The sequence below is a fragment of the Sturnira hondurensis genome, unplaced genomic scaffold, assembly GCF_014824575.4.
Source record: "Sturnira hondurensis isolate 20B ecotype Veracruz unplaced genomic scaffold, ASM1482457v3 Scaffold0025400, whole genome shotgun sequence".
Taxonomy (NCBI): domain Eukaryota; kingdom Metazoa; phylum Chordata; class Mammalia; order Chiroptera; family Phyllostomidae; genus Sturnira; species Sturnira hondurensis.
In genome coordinates, this window is record NW_028098031.1 from 183,634 (window position 1) to 203,361 (window position 19,728).

Genomic DNA, 19,728 nt, shown 5'->3' on the forward strand with positions numbered 1-19,728 from the left:
TGATTAGTGTTACTCTCTAAGCCTCTAAAATAAATCATCTATAAAATGAAACCCAAAATACTTATTTTGCAAGGTTGTTGCAAGGGCAACTGTCAACAAATGGAAAGTGTATGGTACATGCCACTATCATACATGCTCAATAACTCGTAGCTACTATTTTTTAATAACATCAAGAAGTGGCATGCTATTTTAAAAATAAATTAATTACATATAAGGAATTTGACCTCAAAATAAATATGAATTATAAAATGGCAATAGCAACTTGCCTATCAATAATCACTTTGAACATATATGGATTAAATGCACCAATCAGAAGGCATAGGGTAGCTAAACACAGAAGAAAACAAGACCTACATATATGCTGTCTCCAAGAGACTTGCTTCAGCTCAAGAGATATACAGGGGCTGAGAGTAAATGGATAGAAAAAGGTATTGCATGCAAATAAAAACCAAAAGAAATAAATGGGGAGAATAATACTTATATTGGACAAATAGACTTTAAAATAAAAGGTATGATAAAAGACAAATAAGGACATTACATAATGATAAAGGGATCAATTCAACAAGAGGATATAACCCTTGTAAACATTTATACACCCAACATAAGAGCACCTCAATATATAAGGCAATTATTAATGGATATAAATGGAGAGACCAACAATAATACAGTCAAAGCAGGGTATTTTAACACACCATTAACATCAATGGATGGGTCCTTGAGACAAAAATCAACAAGGAAACATTAAACAGGTGGATTTAATTAATATTTGTAGAGCATTTTACTCCAAATAACAAAATATACATTCTTCTCAAATGCACATGGAACATTTTCCAGGATAGACCATGTTAGACAACAAAACAAAGCTCAGTGAATTAAAAAAGATTTAAATAATATCAAGCACCTTCTCTGATCACAATATTATGAAATGAGAACTCAATTACAAGAACAACAATGAAAACCGTACAAACACATGGAGGCTAAATGATGGTACTAAGCAATGAATGGGTTAACAGTGAGATCAAGGAAGAAATTGAAGGATAACGTAAGACAAACAAAAATGAGAACACAATAACCCAAAATCTATGGGACACAGTGGAAGCAGACTAAAGAGGGAAATCCATAGCATTATGGGCCTCAAGAAACAAGAAAAATCTCAAACAAAAAAATCTAATTATACTTAAAGGAAATAGAAAAAGAACAACAACAACAAAAAAACCCAAACGAGCATAAAAAAGGAAATAATGAAGATCAGAGTGGAAGTAAACAAAATATAGTCTAAATAAACAACACAAAAATTGATGAAATTAATAAACAAGGGAGATTAACCTTTAACTGTAGTCATCCAGAAAAAAAGAGGAATGACCCATATATAAATACAATGAGAAATGAAAGAGGAGAAATGACAACTGACACCACAGGAATACAAAAAAACTTACAAGAAAATACTAGAAATAATTATATGCCAACATCGGACAATCTGGACAAAATGAATAAATTCCTACATGCAGGCTTCCAAAACCAAATAAAAAAATTAAAAAAACCCACAAAAATCTGAACAGACTAATTATGAAAAATGAAGTAAAAGCAGTAATTAAGAAACTTTCCACAAACAAAAGTCCTAGACTGGATGGTTTCACAGATAAATTTTACCAAGCATTCAAAGGAGAATTTACACCTATAGTTCTCAAACTATTCCAACACATCCAAGAAAAGAAAACTCCCAAGATCATTTCAGGAAGCCAACATCATCCTTATTTCAAAACCAGGTAAAAGCTATTACAAGGAAAGAAAATTATAAGCCAATATCCCTAATGCACATAGATACAAAAATCCTCAACAAAATATTAGGAAACTGAAATCATCAATATATTAAAAAGGTCACAGTCCACCCTGGCTGGTGTGTCTCAGTGGATTGAGCACCAACCTGTGAACCAAAGGGTCTCTGGTTCGCTCCCCAGTCAGGGCACATGCCTGGGTTGCAGGCCAGGTTACCAGTAGGTAACTTTTACTCCAAGTGGCAACCACACATTGACATTTTTCTCCTTCTCTTTCTCCCTCCTCCATCTCTTTCTAAAAATTAATAAATAAAATGCTTTTTTTAAGCTAATCAATAAAAAACATTTTAAAAAAGATCACAGTCCTGGCCAGGTAGTGTTGTTTGCAGCATTGTCCCTACACTACAAGATTGTGGATTTGATCCCCAGTCATCAGGGAACATACAAGAATCAGTCAATTAATGCATAGATGGGTGAAACAAACAACCAATGTCTCTCTCTCCTCCTCCCGCCCTTTCTCCCTCTATCTTTAAAAATCAATAAATATGAATTTTAAAAATGATTATACACCACGATCAAGTGGGATTTGTTTCTGGGATGCAAGGTTGGAACAATATCTGCAAATCAATTAATGTAATATACCATGTTAATAAGATAAAATAGAAACCCTATATGATCATATCAATAGATGCACAAAAAGCACTTCAAAAACATTTATCGCCCATTCATGATAAAAACTCTCAGCAAAGTGGGACTAGAGTAAATATACTTCAATGTAATAAAGGCCATATATGACAAACCCACAGCTCACATACACAATGAGGAAAAACTAAAAGTATTTTCTCTTAAAGACTCCACCAAAACATTGCTAGCACTGATATATGAATAAAATAGTGAACAATTAATATTCAAGTATAAATTGTATTTTTAATGTTTTATTATTTATGTATTTTAAAGATTTTATTTAATTATTTCTAGAGGGGAAGGGAGGGAGAAAGAGAGGGAGAGAAACATCAATGTGTAGTTGCCTCTCTTGCACCCCCTGGGGACGGGGCCTACAACCTAGATACTTGCCTGGACAGGGAGTCGAACAAGCCATCCTTTGCCTTACAGGCTGGCACTTAATCCACTAAAACACACCAGCCAGGGCTAAGTTGCATTTTTATACACCAGTAGTGAACTATGAGAAAGAGAAACTAGAAAAGCAATCCTATTTACAATTGCATCAAAATAAATCATTAAAATACCTAGGAATAAATTTAAACAAAGAGGTAAAATACCTATACTCAGAAAATCATGAGATTGAAGAAACAAACTGAAAAAGATACAAGTAAATGGAAGGACAGGCCCTGTTCATGGATTCATGGATAGGAAGAATTAATATCGTGAATTGTTTATACCCAAAGCAATCTATAGATTCAGTTCAACCCCTATCAGCATATCACCTTTTTGTTTTCAAAGAATTAGAACTAAAATAAATAATGCAAAAATTTACATGGAATCACAATCTTGAGAAAGAAGAACAATATTTGTTGTACCATGCTACCTGATATCAAACTATACTACTAGCCTATAGCAATCAAAACAGCATGGTACTAGAATAAAAGCAGACATATAGATTAATGTTAGAGACTAGAGGACGCAGAAATAAACCCTATGTGGTCAATTAATATGTGAGAAAGGAAACAAGAACACAATGGGGTAAAGGCAGTCTATTCAATAAATTGTGTTGATAAAACTGGATAGATACATGCCAAAAAATGAAACTAAACCATTTTTTTACTCCATATACAAAATAAACTCAAAATGAATTTAAGACTTAGTGTAAGATTTGAAACCATAAAATTCCTAGGAGTAAACCTAGGAAACAAACTCTGACATTTTTCTCAACAATATTCTTTTCTGATATATATCCATGGACAAGGGAAATAAACAAACAAAAAAATAAACAAATGGGACTACATCAAACAAAAAAGGTTTGCACAACAAATGAAACCATCAAAAAAAAGAAATGAGAGCCCTGGCTGGTGTAGTTCAGTGGATTGAGTGCGGGCCTATGAACCACACGATGGTGGTTCGATTCCCAGTCAGGGGAGATGCCTGGGTTGCAGGCCAGTTTCCAGCAGGGGACTCACGAGAGGCAACCATACATTGATATTTCTCTCCTTCTCTCCTTTCCTTCCCCTCTAAAGATAAATAAATAAAAATCTTAAAAAAAGAAATGAGAGAAGATATTGGCAAGGATACATATTATAAGGGGTTAATATCCAAAATTAACACAGAACTCATATAAGTCAACATCAAAAATATCAGACAATCCAATTTTAAAATGGGCACAAGACCTGAAAAGACACGTCTCCAAAAAGGGCATACAGAGGACCAACAGACAGAAGAAAAGATGCTCATAATCACCAATCATCAGAGAATATAAATTTTAAAAAACATAGTGAGATACCACTGCACACCTGTTAGAAAGGCTATCATCAATAAATTAACAATCAACAAGTGTTGGTGAGAATGTGGAGAACCCTGGTGCACTGTTGGTGGAAATGCAAATTGGTGTAGCCACTACAGAAAACTGCACCGAGATTTCTCAAAAAAATTAAAAATGGGATTGCATTATGATTCACTGTTTACAATTTTGGGTATAAGTCTGAAGAAAACCAAAAACTAAATTGAAAAAAATATATGTACCCTTATGTTCATTGCAGCATTATTTACAATAGCCAACATATGAAAGCAACCCAAGTGCGCATCAGTAGACAAGTAAATAAAAAAGCAGTGGTACCTATACACAATTGAATATTACTTGGCCATGAAAATAAATGAAATTGTACCATTTGCAACAGCATGGAAGGACCAAAAGGCTACTATGCTAAGTGAAATAAGTCAGTCAAAGAAAGACAAATATCCTATGATTTCACTGATAGGAGGACTCTAAAAACTAAATAAATTCACAAACAGAACAGAAACAGACACATAGAGAGAACAAACTGATGGTTGCCAGAGAGGTTGTAGTTAAGCAACTGGGTGAAAAAGGTGAAGAGATTAAGAAGTACAAATTTAACAGTCATGGGAATCTAAAGCACAAAATAGAAAACACAGTCAATAATATTGTAATAAGTCTGGTGATGTGTGGGTGCTTGAAACATCATGAGAATCACTTTGTAAATTACATGATTGTCTATCCACTGTGCGATACAGCAGCAACTAATATAGAATTATGTTAAATGTCAATTGTAATGTGAAAATAACATTTAACCACTCAAAATAAAATTTGACTTCAAAATTAGTTTTTTAAATTTTTTTATTTAATTCTTATTCAAGTACAGTTTTCTGTTTTATATTCCCTGCCCTGCCCCCTCCCAAGTGCTCCCCACCTCCCTCCCATTTCTGCCCCCCATCTTAATTATTGTTCATGTGTCCTTTATATTTATTCATGTGAATCCCTCTCCTTTTCCCCTATGATTCTCTCCCCTCTCCTCTCTGTATCCTGTCAGCCTGTTCCGTATTTGAGTGGCATTGGTCATATTTTGCTTGCTTGTTTGTTTTGTTGTTTACATTCTTGTTAAAGGTGAGATCATATGGTATTTGTCTTTCACCGCCTGGCTTATTTCGCTCACCATAATGATCTCCAGTTCCATCCATGATGTTGCAAAAGGTAGGAGGTGCTTCTTCCTTTCTGCAGCATAGCTTTTTGATCCAGTCATTTACCAATGGGCTTCTAGGTTGCTTCCAACTCTTGGCTATTGTAAATCATGCTGCTATGAACATCAGGGTGCATAGGTTCTTTTGGATTGGTGTTTCAGGGTTCTTAGGATATACTCCTAATAGTGCAATTGCTGGGTCAAAAGGCACATTCACTTTTAGTTTTCTTAGAAAATTCCATACTGTTTTCCATAGTGGTTGTACCAGTCTGCAATCCCACCAACCGTGAACTAGGGTCCCCTTTTCCCCACAACCTCTCCAGCACTTGTTGTTTGTTTCTTTGTTTATGATAGCCATTCTGACTGGTGTAAAGTGGTATCTCATTGTGGTTTTAATTTGCATCTCTCTGATAGGTAGCGATATCAAGCATCTTTTCATGTGTCTCTGGATTCTCTGTATGTCCTCCTTGGAGAAATCTCTGTTGGAGTCTTTTGCCCATTTTTTAATTGGGTTGCTTGTCTTCTTTGAGTGGAGTGGAGTGAGTTCTTTGTATATGTTGGAGATTAAACTTTTGTCTGAGGTATCATTGACAAATATGTTTTCCCAAACTGTTGCTTCTCTTTTTCTCTTGATACTGTTTTCCTTAGCTGCGCAGAAGCTTTTAATTTTGATGAGATCCCATTTGTTTATTCTTTCCTTTATGTCCCTTGCTCTAGGGGACATATCAGCAAAAATCTTGCTGCGTGGAATATCTGAGATTTTCCTGTCAATGTTCTCCTCTAGGGCTTTAATGGTTTCACAGCTTATATTTAAGTCTTTTATCCACCTTGAATTAATTTTGGTGTATGGTGTAAGTTGGTGCTCAAGTTTCATTTTTTTGCATGTAGCTGTCCAGTTCTCCCAACACCATTTGTTGAAAAGGCTATCTTTACTCCATTTTATGTTATTGCCCCCTTTGTCGAATATTAATTGACTGTAGAGAGTTGGGTTTATTTCTGGGCTCTCTGTTCTATTCCATTGGTCTATGTGCCTGTTTTTGTGCCAGTACCAGGCTGTTTTGATTACAGTGGCCTTGTAATACAGTTTGATATCAGGTATTGTGATCCCTCCTACTTTGTTCTTCTTTCTCAAAATTGCAGCTGCTATTCGGGGTCTTTTATGGTTCCATATAAATTTTTGAAGTGTTTGTTCTATGTCTGTGAAATATGCCATTGGTACTTTAATAGGTATTGCATTGAATCTGTAAATTGCTTTGGGTAGTATGGACATTTTGATGATGTTAATTCTTCCAATCCATGAACACGGTATATGTTTCCATTTGTTTGTGTCTTCCTTGATTTCTTTCTTCAGTGTTGTGTAGTTTTCTGCATACAGGTCTTTTACCTCCTTGGTTAGGTTTATTCCCAGATATTTTATTTTTCTTTTTGCTATATCGAATGGGATTTTTTTCCTGATTTCTGCTTCTGCTGCTTCATTGTTGGTATACAAAAATGCCTTTGATTTCTGGATATTAACTTTGTATCCCGCTGTTATGCCAAATTCATTTATTAGTTCCAGCAGTTTTTTGGTAGAGGCTATAGGGTTTTCCATGTACACTATCATGTCATCTGCAAACAATGCCAGTTTTGTTTCCTCCTTTCCGATTTGGATGCCTTTTATTTCCTTTTCTTGTCTGATCGCTGCAGCTAGAACTTCTAATACTATATTGAATAGAAGTGGTGAAAGTGGGCAACCTTGTCTTGTACCTGATCTTAGTGGAAAAGCTTTTAGTTTTTGCCCATTGAGTATGATGTTGGCTGTAGGTCTTTCATATATGGCCTTTATTATATTGAGGAATGTTCCCTCTATTCCCACCTTGCTGAGTACCTTTATCATAAATGGGTGTTGTACCTTATCAAAAGCTTTTTCCGCATCTATTGATATGACCATGTGGTTTTTGTCTTTGCTTTTGTTTATTTCGTGTATTACATTTATTGATTTGCGTATATTGAACCATCCTTGCATCCCCGGGATGAATCCCACTTGGTCGTGGTGTATGATCTTTTTGATATATTGTTGGATGCGATTTGCCAATATTTTGTTGAGGATTTTAGCATCTATGTTCATCAGTGATATTGGTCTGTAATTTTCTTTCTTTGTTGTGTCTCTATCTGGCTTTGGGATTAGGGTGATGCTGGCTTCATAGAAAGAGTTGGGGAGTTTTCCCTCCTTTTGGATTTTTTGGAATAGTCTGTGAAGAATAGGGGTTAGCTCTTCCTTAAAAGCTTTGTAGAATTCTCCTGTGAAACCATCTGGCCCAGGGCTTTTGTGTGATGGGAGTTTTTTGATTACTTCTTCAATTTCATTTGCTGTTATTGGCCTGTTCAGGTTTTCTGCTTCTTTTTCATTGAGTTTTGGAAGATTATATTTTTCTAGAAATTTGTCCATTTCACCCAGGTTTTCAAATTTCTTGGCATACAGTTCCGCATAGTAATTTCTTACAATCCTTTCTATTTCTGTGGTATCAGTTGTAATCTCTCCTCTTTCATTTCTGATTGTGTTTATTTGTGTCCTCTCTCTTCTTTTCTTAATGAGCCTACTTAAAGGTTTGTCTATTTTGTTTATCTTTTCAAAAAACCAACTCCTGGATTCATTGATCTTTAGAATTGTGCTTTTAGTCTCTATGTCATTTAATTCTGCTTTGATCTTGGTTATTTCCTTCCTTCTACTTGCTCTGGGCTGTCTTTGTTGTTGTTCCTCGAGTTCTTGCAGGCGTTGGGTTAGGTTGTTTGTTTGAAATGTTTCTATCCTCTTTAGGTGAGCCTGTATCGCTATGAACTTCCCTCTCAGGACTGCCTTCACTGTGTCCCATAAATTTTGGGTTGTGGTGAGTTCATTTTCATTTGTTTCAAGGAGTTTTTTGATTTCCTCCCTAATTTCAATCTTGACCCATTCATTGTTCAATAGCCTACCATTCAGTCTCCATGATTTTGGGTGTTTTGGGTTTTTTCCTGTGGGGTTGGTTTCCAATTTCAGTCCCTTGTGATCAGAGAAGATGCTTGGTATGATTTCTATTTTCCTGAAGTTGTTGAGACTGGTTTTGTGTCCTATCATGTGATCTATCTTTGAAAATGTTCCATGTGCGTTTGAAAAGAAAGTGTATTTAGTTTCTTTGGGATGGATGGCTCTATATATATCAATTAGGTCCATTTCTTCTAGAGTGTCGTTTAATGCTGCTATATCTTTGTTGATATTTTGTTTGGAAGATCTGTCCATTTTTGACAGTGGGGTGTTAAAATCCCCTACTATAATTGTGTTGCTGTCAATATCTTTCTTGAGGTCCTCTAGGATTTTCTTTATATATTTGGGTGCTCCTGTGTTGGGTGCATATATATTTATGATGTTAATGTCTTCTTGGTGGATTCTTCCCTTGAGTATTATGAAGTGACCTTCTGGGTCTCTCTTTATAGCCTTTTTTTTGAAGTCTATTTTGTCTGATATGAGGATTGCTACCCCGGCTTTTTTTTCATGTCCATTTGCTTGGAAAATTTGTTTCCATCCTTTCACTTTCAGTCTGTGGTGGTCTTTTGTCCTCAGGTGAGTCTCTTGTAGGCAGCATATGTGTGGGTCATGCTTTCTTATCCATTCAGCTATTCTATGTCTCTTAATTGGTGCATTTAATCCATTTACGTTTAAAGTTATTATCGAAAGGTACTTATTCATTGCCATTTATGTACCTGTGTTCCTCTCTGTCTCTCTCTTTTCCTTCCTTTCCTTAAAGCAGCCCTTTTAGTAATTCTTGTAGAGCAGGTTTTGTGGAGGCGTATTCTTTTAGACTTCTTTTGTCTTGGAAGCTCTTTATTTGGCCTTCTATCTTGATTGAGAGCCTTGCTGGATAAAGCAGTCTCGGTTGTAGGCCTCTGTTTCTCATTACTTGGAATATTTCCTGCCATTCTTTTCTTGCTTGGAATGTTTCCATTGGAAACTTTCCAAAGGAAGTCATTAGCCAACCTTATTGGGACCCCCTTGTATGTTAGTTCCTCTTTCTTCCTTGATGCCTTTAGGATTCTGTCTTTGTCTTGGAATTTTGCCATTTTAATGACGATGTGTCTTGCAGTGGGCCTCTTTGGGTTCCACCTACCTCAGACTCTCTGCAATTCCTGGATTCGCGTGACTTTATCTTTCCTCAACTTAGGAAAATTTTCTGTTATTACTCTTTCAAGTAGGTTTTCTATCCCTTGTTCTTCTTCTCCTTCTGGTATGCCTATTTTTCGGATATTATTATGTTTCATATTGTCCTGCATTTCTCTTAAACTCTCCTCATTTTTTGATTCTCCTTTCCATTACTTGGTCCATCTGGGAGATTCTTTCTACCCTATCTTTGAGCTTGCTTATGCAGTCTTCCGACTCATCAATCCTGCTCTTCATACCTTCTACTGTGTTCTTCAGTTCAGAAATTGTATTCTTCATTTCCTCTTGTCCTTTGCTGATGGTTTCTATTTCCTTTTTCATGTTGGTATAGTTTGCAGAGAGTTCATTGTAGCTCCTCTGTAGTTTCTGGGAGCTTGTTTCAAGCTCTTTGAATTTCCTGAGAACGCGTGCTTTGAATTCAATATCTGATAGTTGACTTGCCTCTATTTCATCTAACATTCTTTCTGTGACTTCCTCCTTTTCTTTCATTTGGGGATTGTTTCTTTGTCTTCCCATTGTTTGTGATGCTCTTCTTGTTTGCCTCAGCTTCTTAAATTGATCTGTTCTGGTTCCCTGGGTTTATGGTGTGAACTTCTGTGGTAGGATACCTATGAAATTCAGTGGTGCATTCTCCTGTAGGTATCTTGGTGTTCTCCGCTTCCACCTACTCCTCTGGTTGGTTTCCAGCTGGTCAAACCTTTTCTTCTGGTCTCACTAGCTGCAGCAGCCTGAGGGCTGTTAGTGTGGCCTCTCTCGCACCTTGGTGAGCTCAACTGGTCTCGCCAGTGCCCTCCCAAGATCCAGACTGGCGCCACTCTCCTGCACCCCACTGAGAGTGGATTTTTACCCAGGCTTTCCAGCCCTTGTCTGGTGTGAGGGTGTGCGCCTCCTGTCAGGCTTTCCTAGTCTTGCAGGCTTGGGTGCGGACCTTTCCCTGTGCTGTGGCTGAACACACAGGGCAACTCACAAACAGCCTCACTCCCGGTGCTTCCCAGTCTGTGCCGGCTGGGTAGGGATGGAGCTGGCTACTAGCTCTCTTCCAGGGGTCCTGCCAGCAGCTGGAGACTCCCCGAGAGTGTTTGAGAGCCGGCGCAGGCCTCACGCCACTGGGAAGCATGGGTGACTTGAAGTTCCCCAAGCCAAAGGAAAGCACAGGCGATTCTCAGTTACTGAAGTCGACAGCCACGGCTTGACTCCCTGTGCTTCCCAGTCTGTGTCAGGTGAGTAAAATTAGTTTTTATCTAATTTTATCTAATTTTGAGTCTTAACAATTGACTCAAGTTTAATTTAAAATTGTTAAATTATCATGTATTTTTGCAGAAAATACTTTAACAAAGTTAGCTCTACAACAAATTTTATATTTATATGAAAATTGACTGTATTCAACTTAAAACTTTTAGGCCCAGAGATGTCATAAAAATTGAAGAAGTCAGTACCCACGTACATGTGTTAAAATTAATTAACCAGGACTTCCAGCCAAGATGGAGGCATAGGTGGAAACACTGTGCCTCCTCACACAACCAAGTTTAAAGAGAACAAAGTTTTAGTAACAAAAACACAACCAAAACACAGAAGATTGAACTGCATGAAAGTCCAACAACAATGAACCGTTCAGCCAGATCGGTAAGGGGTGGAATCAGCTTCTGGCAGAGCGGGATCTCACAGGAAAAGGTGGCCAGTCTCAGGCACGCAGGCGGCAGTTGGCAGATTCCAGGTGTGGGATGGCAATGGGTGGACCCAGTGAGGGTGCAAAGTGGCTGGCTGACCAGAGTCACACATTTGCACTCAGATAAACCAGGCAGAGGAGTGAGCAGTGAGACGGACTGCGTGAACCAAGGCCCCAGCACTGGGAAATAAAGCCTAAAAGCACTGATTGGAAAAACTTTGGGGGTTGAGATGCCAGGAGAGTCTCCCAGCCTCACAGAGAGTTTGTTGGAGAGACCCACAGGGACCTGGAGGGTGCACAGGCCCACACACCCGAGAATCAGCACCAGAAGGGCCCATTTTGCTTGCAGGAAGCAGCAGAAGAGACCGATATCTGAGACAGAGCAGAACACATGCCATTGCTCCTCTCTGACCCTGCCCCCACATACAGCATCACAACCCACTGACTGGGTTGCCCCACCCTGGTGAACACCTAAGGCTCTGCCTCTTATATGTAACAGGCACGAACAGACCAAAACATTATGGCTCAAGAAGAACAGCTCAAAGCCTCAGAGCCAATACTTCTAAGCGACCAAGAGATGGCCAACCTATCAAATGCACAGTTCAAAACACTGGTGATCAGGATGCTCACAGAACTGGTTGATCTTAGTCACAAAGTAGAGTGACAAATGAAGGCTAAACTGAGTGAAATGAAGGGAAATGCACAGGAAACCAATAGTGATGGAAAGGAAACTGGGACTCAAATCAATGGAGTGGACCAGAAGGAAGAAAAAATGACCAAACAGAAAAGAAGGAGGAAACAAGAATTCAAAATAAATGAGGAGAGGCTTAGGAACCTCCAGGACATCTTTAAACGTTCCAATATCTGAATTATAGGGGTACCAGAAGGGGAAGAGGAAGAGCAACAAGTGGAACAATTGCCAAATTGGCAATTCCAGGGAATCTGAAGAGATTCTTTAGCTATTTGAGGGATGGGTCTCTAACAATGAACCAGACCCAGAAGAAGGATGGCATATATTCAGTTCTCTGAAGGGTCATGAAGAATCCAATGACTCTCTACAGCTAATATAGAAAACGGAATTTTTTCACCAATTTTAATTTACCATTTTTCTTGTGGGGCCAAACCTTTTTTTGTAAAGATTTGCCTTACCACAATCCAAGTCTGCCTCTGAAGAAAGCATGGAACATTAATATGACTAAAACTCGGGATACAGTCAATCACTGACTATTTTATTATGTAAACCTGGTTAAGCTCAAATCTCCACCATAACACATGAGATTCATACTCAGAAATGTGTAGAGCACCCGCTCACCTGAAGAAGGGGTTCCTTTTCTTGTAGGTGTGCTTCTTGCATGAAAAGGCGTGGTTGCCCTGGGAACAGCTGTACTCCGTGTTGCTGAAATAGGAGCAGAGGGCAGTCTTTGTGTTGTGTGGAGACTCTTAGTCACTGGAGCATGTAAAGCAGTGAACTTTTGTGTTCCCAGAAGACTCTGTGTAAATGAAACTTTTGCTGTTGTGAGTCTTTGTGTTTGGGGTATAGCTTGTGAAACAGAAGAATTTGCCATGATGGGAGTCTGGGCTGCTGGAGGGGTCTCTGTAGACAGAGCATTTGATACAGGGGTTATTTTGGCTATTGTGAATGAATCATCTGCTCTGATGGGTTTCTGAGGAGTTGATAGGGTTTCCATAACTGAAATATTTGAGGTGGGTTTCTGAGGATTAGTTGGATCATGTAAGGTGGATTTCTGGGCAATTAGTAGGGTCTTTGTAGCTGAAGAATTTATTTTAGTGGGTTTCTGAGGAGTTGATGTGGCTTCCATAGCTGGAACATTTGCAGTGATGGGTTTCTGAAGAGATGAGGGAAATTCTATAGCTGGAATATTTAATGTCGTGGATTTCTGAGGAGTCAATAGGGCTTCTGTAGCTGAAAAGTTTACTGTAGTGAGTTCCTGAGGAGTTGATGTGACTTCTGTAGCTGGAACGATTACTGTGGTGTGTTTCTGAGCAGTTGATGGAGCTTTTGTACCTGGAACATCCACCGTGGTGGGTATCAGGAGAGTTGGTGTGACCTCAGAAATTTGAGAACTTGCTGTGGAAGAAAAATGTCATTCAAATATCAGCTAAACAATGCTGTTAAAATTTAGAAACCAATTGCTTACAGGATGACTCTTCTCTCCCCAGACCCAAACACCTAAATATGACATTTAGGAAACCAAGTCTGTTGTGCATTTTCCAAGGAACTAAACTGCTACACTGATTTTACTTCAGTACAAATTATACATACTGGAAACTAAATGCACCACATAGTGCATTACTGAGAAGACTAAACTGCTTTTTTTTGTGAAGAAGGAAAGCCAAAGCCAGAGTCAGCAGTGATCTCATTCTGTGACACACCCCAAATAAAGATATTTTCCCTCAGAAAGAGTCTTCCTTTGCTCATGCCAAGACCAAAGAACAGCAGGATGCAAACACTGGACAACAGAGATAATCACAGCAGAGATCACCCAGAGTTTCTGCTCCCACAGCTTTCAGGATATGTTAGTGACCTGGAAACTTATTTCAGTTCTTTTTTAAAGTAATAAAGTTAATCAGAATGAAATTACTCCCTTTTTCTGTTTTTGTGCTGTTTATCAACTTTACAAACATCAGTTTAGTTCCTTTTGGATTTTAGGTGAGCTAACAAATGCCTAAAGTGCAACTTCAGTTAAGAACTTATTCTGATAATCACAAGTGAGGGCCTGGTATGGCGACTTGCATTTGACTTTGGGTTGCTTGGACAACCTCCCTCTCATGGCAGTTCTGAGTGGTACTTGGGCCTGTTCCACCACATCCTAGAGTCCAAGGTCTCTAATCCCTCCAAACTTTGGTTTTCTCACCTATAAAGTGAGCATAAAAGCAGAGCATATTTTATAATTTTACTGTGAGGAATAAGAGAGCTAATGTAGGAAAAGTTATTTTACACCGTGATTTCAAGCATTTTAGTTCCTTGGGAAATGCACAGCAAGACTTGGTTTCCTAAATGTCATATTTAGGAGTTTGAAGCAACACGTTACATCACCCAGCACTACCACCCCAAGCACCATTAGCTGCATAATGACATTTCAGTCAATGATGAACTGCATTTACAATTGTGGTTGAATAGCATTATAATGGAGCCTAAGTGTGCAGTGAGTTATACCATCTATTTTTTGTGAGTGCACTCTATGATGCTTGACAATGACGAAATTGCCTAACTACGTGTTTCTTGGGTCACATCCTCATTGTTAAGCTACACATGACTGTGTGTGTATAAATTGGTCTTAAAGTTAGCACTCTTGTTTTACAACTATTGTATCCAAAGTTCCAAATACACTACCCATTACTTAATGATATTTATAGGTTTCCCTCAATGCTTAATTTAGACATGTGGTTAATTTGAAATTTTAATATAAAATATTTAACTTAATTTGGTTTTATTTATCTGTAAAAATATCTTGCCAGTTTTATTAATTTAAAATGTGTTGAATTTTTTTCAAAGAAATTTTTGTCTGCAGCCACCAGAAATTGACAATGAAATAATTCGAGGGCAACAAAACTCTTATAATATATAGATGACCTATATATAGTACATAAGGTACTAAAGGTTTCAGCATATTTATTGTACTGTAAAGTAAAATATGACCAAAGAGAATAGAGTGGCCTGAGAGCAAAGCTAATCAATTTACATAGTTATATTTTTATCCTTAGGTTTATATATGGGCTTCAGAGATTCTATGGATTCTCCGAGAAATAAATGTATAATGTTGTACATGACTAGAATGCCTGCCCTAGCTCCCACACTTCAAAAGGTAGTACTGTGGCCCTCCTCTGGCTGTGTCTCTCTCTACCAGTTGGGTATTTGCAGAGCTGAAGCAATGTGCTCATTGAAAGCACCCCCCCCCCATTCTAAATCTTGCTTGAGGGACTGGCATTCAGAATTTCCGGTGCCACTACCCCTTTCAAGGGCTGAGAGGTTCCTTCCTCCTGGTCCACACTCTTTTTCCTTTCCTTTCATTTATTTCTTTTTCTTTTCTCTTATTTCTTTGTTTTTTAAAATTTATATTTTAGGGATAAGGAAAGAGAGGGAGCAAAACATCAATCTGTTGCCTCTTGCACACCCTAACTAGGGACTTGGCCCACAACCCAGGCATGTGCCTTAACCAGGAATCAAACCAGTGAACTGGTAATCTTTCAGTTCACAGGCTGGTGCTCAACACCACCAGCCAGGGTCACCCTCCCTTTTTTTAAAATATGCAATGCTTCACAAATTTGCATGTCAACTGTATGCAGGGGACATGATAATCTTCTCTGTATTGTCCCAGTTTTAGTATATGTGCTGCCGAAAAGAGCACATAGTCCATATACTTGAGGATGGTCGGTACTGCTGATGTGCATACCTCTGCCCACAGTTCAGTGGAATGGGGATAAGGGTCATAGGGCACTTGAGTGTGTAGACCGAGTTGTCCATTTACATGCATCAGAGGCCCTTCACTGCAAAAAGGGGGCGACTATCTGAGAAAGGCTGGATCTTAGACCAAAGACTTTCATATCTATTCTACTTGACGGTTAGAAGAAATGACAAGATAGTAAATGACCAAATGTAATACAAACTTTAGGTTGTTTTTAATCCTTTACTCCAAAGCTAATAAATTAAGGAGCATTACAAACAAAAGTTTTTAAATAAGCTAAGACTTATATTAGAAGATAAGGATAATACAAATATTCAGCATGAATAATTTTTAATTTTATAAATTTTTATTATTGTTATTCAGATACAATTGTTTTGACTTTCCCACCACCACTGTCCCATGCCCAACCTACGTCCACCTCCCACCCTCAATCCTTTCCCCCTTTGGTTTTGCCCATGGATCCTTTATACATATTCCTTGACCACCCTCCCCTTCTAGCCCCCAGTATACCCCTCCTCCCTTCCCTCTAGTTACTGTCAGTTTGTTCTTTATATCTATATCTCTCATTGTATTTTGCTTCTTTGTTTGTTTTATTGATTAGGTACCACTTACACGTGAGATCATATGAAATAGAATACTATGTATCAGAAAGAAAGAAGGAGCTCCTACCCTTTGTGGCAACATCAGTGGAACTGTAGAGCATTATGCTGGATGAAATAAGCCAGGTGATAAAAGACAAACACCATATAATCACTGTGAATAATTCTTAACACACAGAAAATAATTTGTCATTGATTAGTCAAACCTAAAACATGAGTGTCTTGACTCTCAGTCTTACCTTTGCACTCTGGAAATGGATTATCCCAGTCAACATCATCTCCCTTAAGAAGACAGTAACTAGAAGTTACACCAACTAATTCATACCTAAACAATGAAGGAAGAAAAAAAAAGTTGAGTTTTTTTAAATTCTCCAGAATGTCATCTTAAAATATTTACTATACTAGTAGGTGGAGACAAAACAAGTGTTGATAAAAGTTTGTATGGCAGTTTAAAGAAAAAGAAAAAAAAATTAAAAGGTGATCCACAGGATAAAAAAGTATAACACATGCAAAACATTTCTGAGTGGAGTAAATGTTAAAAAAGCATAAAGTGTTTTAAATCATTTTATTTATTTTTTAATTGCTGTTCAAGTATAGTTGTCTCCATTTTCCCACCACCACCTTCTCATGCCCCATCCACCCCAACCTCTTACCCTCAATCCTATGTCCCTTTGGCTTTGTCCATGGGTCCTTTATATATGTTCCTTGATGACCCTTCCCCTTCTTTGTTCATTATTCCTCTCCCCTCTGGTTACTGTCAGTTTGTTCTTTATTTCAATGTCTCTGATTATATTTTGATTGCTTGTTTTGTTGATTAGGTTCTACTTATAGGTGAGATCATATAGTATTTGTCTTTCACCACCTGGCTTATTTCACTTGGTATACTGCTCTCCAGTTCCATCCATGCTGTCGTGAAGGGTAGGAGATACATAGTATTCCATCGTGATACATAATGAGATACTATGATACATAGTATTCCATTGTATAAAAGTACATTGTTTTTTGATCCACCCATTTATTGGGGGGCACTTAGGTTGCTTCCAGCACTTGGCTATTACAAATTGCAGTGCTATGAGCATTGGGGCGCATAGGTTCTTTTGATGTTTCAGAATTCTTAGGGTATAATCCCAACAGTGGAATTTCCAGGTCAAAAGACAGTTCCATTTTTAGTTTTTTGAGAAAATTTCATACTGTTTTCCACAGTGGTCACACCAGTTTGCATTCCCAACAACAGTGTACTAGAGTTCCCTTTTCTCCACAACCTCACCAGCACTTGTTTGTTGATTTGTTTATGATAGCCATTCTGATTGGTGTGAAGTGGTATCTCATTGTGGTTTTAATGTTCATCTCTTTAGTGGCTAGCAGTGCTGAGCATCCTTTCATATGTCTCTGGGCCCTTTGTATGTCCTCCTTGGAGAAATATCTGTTCAAGTCCTTTGCCCATTTCTTAATTGGGTTGTTTGTCTGCATGGAGTGGAGTTGCATGAGTTCTGTATACATTTTGGAGATCAAACCCTTGTCTGAAGTATCACTGGCAAATGTATTTTCCCATACAGTTTGTTCCTTTTTCATTTTGCTGATGTTTTCTTTAGCTGCGCGGAAGCTTTTTGTTTTGATGAAGTCCGATTTATTTCTTCTTTCCTTTATGTTCCTTCCTCTAGGGGATGTATTGGTGAAAATATTGCTGTGTGGAATATATGAGATTTTCTTGCCTATGTTCTCCTCTAGGACTTTTAGTCTGTTGCAACTTACATATAAGACTTTTATCCATCTTCAGTTTATTTTTGTGTAAGGTGTAAGTTAGTGATTGAGTTTCATTTTTTACATGTAGCTGTCCAGATCTCCAACAGCATTCATTGAAGAGGCTATTTTGACTCCATTTTATGCTTCAGCCCACTTAGCTCAAAATTAATTGAGCATAGAGACATGGGTTTATTTCTGGACTCTCTGTTCTGTTCCACTGATTTGTGTGTCTGTTCTTATGCCAATACCAGACTGTTTTGATTACAGTTGCTTTGTAACATAGTTTGATGTCAGGTATTGTGATTTCACCTACTTTGCTGTTCTTTCTCAAAATGGTTGTGCCTATCAGGGTAGTTTATGGTTCCTTATAAATATTTGAAACGTTTGTTCTATATCTATGAAATATGTCATTGTTATTCTAATAGGGATTACACTGAATCTTTAAATTGCTTTGGGTAGTGCGGAGATTTTGATGATGTCAATTCTTCCTATCCATGGACATGGTATATGCTTCCATTTATTTCTGCCTTCCTTAATTTCTTTCTTTAGTGTTGTGTAGTTTTCTGAGTACAGGTCTTTGACCTTCTTGGTTAGGTTTATTCCCAGGTACTTTATTTCTCTTGTTGCTATAGCGAATGTTTTTTTTTCTTGATTGTTTCTGATATTTCATTGTTGGTGTACAAAAATGCCTTTGATTTCTGAATATTCACTTTGTATACCACTGTTTTGCCAAATTCACTTATTAGGTAGAGGAGTTTTTTGGTGAAGTCTATAGGATTTTCTATTTTAACTATCATGTCATCTGCAAACAATGACAGTGTATTTCCTCTTTTCCAGTTTGGATGCCTTTTACTTCTTTTTCTCATTTGATTGCTGTGGCTAGGATATGTTGAGTAGAAGTGGTAAAAGAAGTATATTATTTTGTTATTGATCTTAGTGGAATAGCTTTTAATTTTGGCCATTGAGGATGATGTTGACTGTAAGTTTTTTCATATGTGGCCTTTAGTATGTTGAGGTAAGCTCCTTCTACTCCCACTTTACTGAGCATTTTTATCATAAATGAATGTTCTACCTTATCAAATGTTTTTTTCTGCATCTATTGATTGGATTATGTAATCTTTGTCTTTCCTTTTGTTTATGCATTGTATTATGTTTATTGATTTGTGACTATTGCACCATCCTTGCATCCCTGGGATGAATCCCACTTGATCATGGTGTATGACCTTTTTAATATATTGTTGGATGCAGATTGTCAATATTTTGTTGAGGATTTTAGCATCTATGTCCATCAGTGATATTGGCCTGAAGTTTTCTTTCTTTGTTGTTTCTTTATCTGGTTTTGAGATTCGGATGATGCTGGCCTCATAAAAAGAGTATGGGAGTCTTCCTTCTTGTTGGATTTTTTGGAATAGTCTGGGGATAGGGATTAGTTCATCCTTAAATGTTTTGTAAAATTCTTCTGTGAAACTGTCTGGTCCAGGGCTTTTGTGTACCAGGAGTTTTTTGATTACTGCTTCAATTTCACAAACTGTTATCAGTGTGTTCAGGCTTTCTGCTTCTTCCCTATTCAGTTTTAGAAATTATATTTTTCTAGAAATTTGTCCATTTCACACCAATTTCTTGGCATATAGTTGTTCACAGTAATTTCTTACAATACTTCATATTTCTGTGGTTTCAGTTGTAATTTATCCTTTTTCATT

General features: G+C 37.6%; 1 protein-coding gene and 1 non-coding gene across 7 annotated transcripts in view; both read right to left on the reverse strand.

Moving 5' to 3' along the window:
* The window catches only part of CD55 (CD55 molecule (Cromer blood group)), a 49,349-nt gene that overhangs the window by 17,871 nt on the left and 11,750 nt on the right, over positions 1-19,728 (reverse strand). For 5 of the 6 annotated variants that reach the window (XM_037039700.1, XM_037039701.1, XM_037039702.1 and 2 more), the window contains exons 5-6: positions 16,525-16,610; positions 12,572-13,348 (exon numbers count right to left, since the gene is read on the reverse strand). In XM_037039700.1, coding sequence (XP_036895595.1) covers positions 12,572-13,348; positions 16,525-16,610 — 863 coding nt within the window. The remainder of the gene's footprint in view (positions 1-12,571; positions 13,349-16,524; positions 16,611-19,728) is intronic. The other variant, XM_037039705.1, reaches the window with a different exon arrangement.
* LOC118982577 (U6 spliceosomal RNA) lies at positions 15,523-15,629 on the reverse strand. The gene has a single exon (XR_005065569.1). It is a non-coding gene; the product is annotated as a U6 spliceosomal RNA (small nuclear RNA).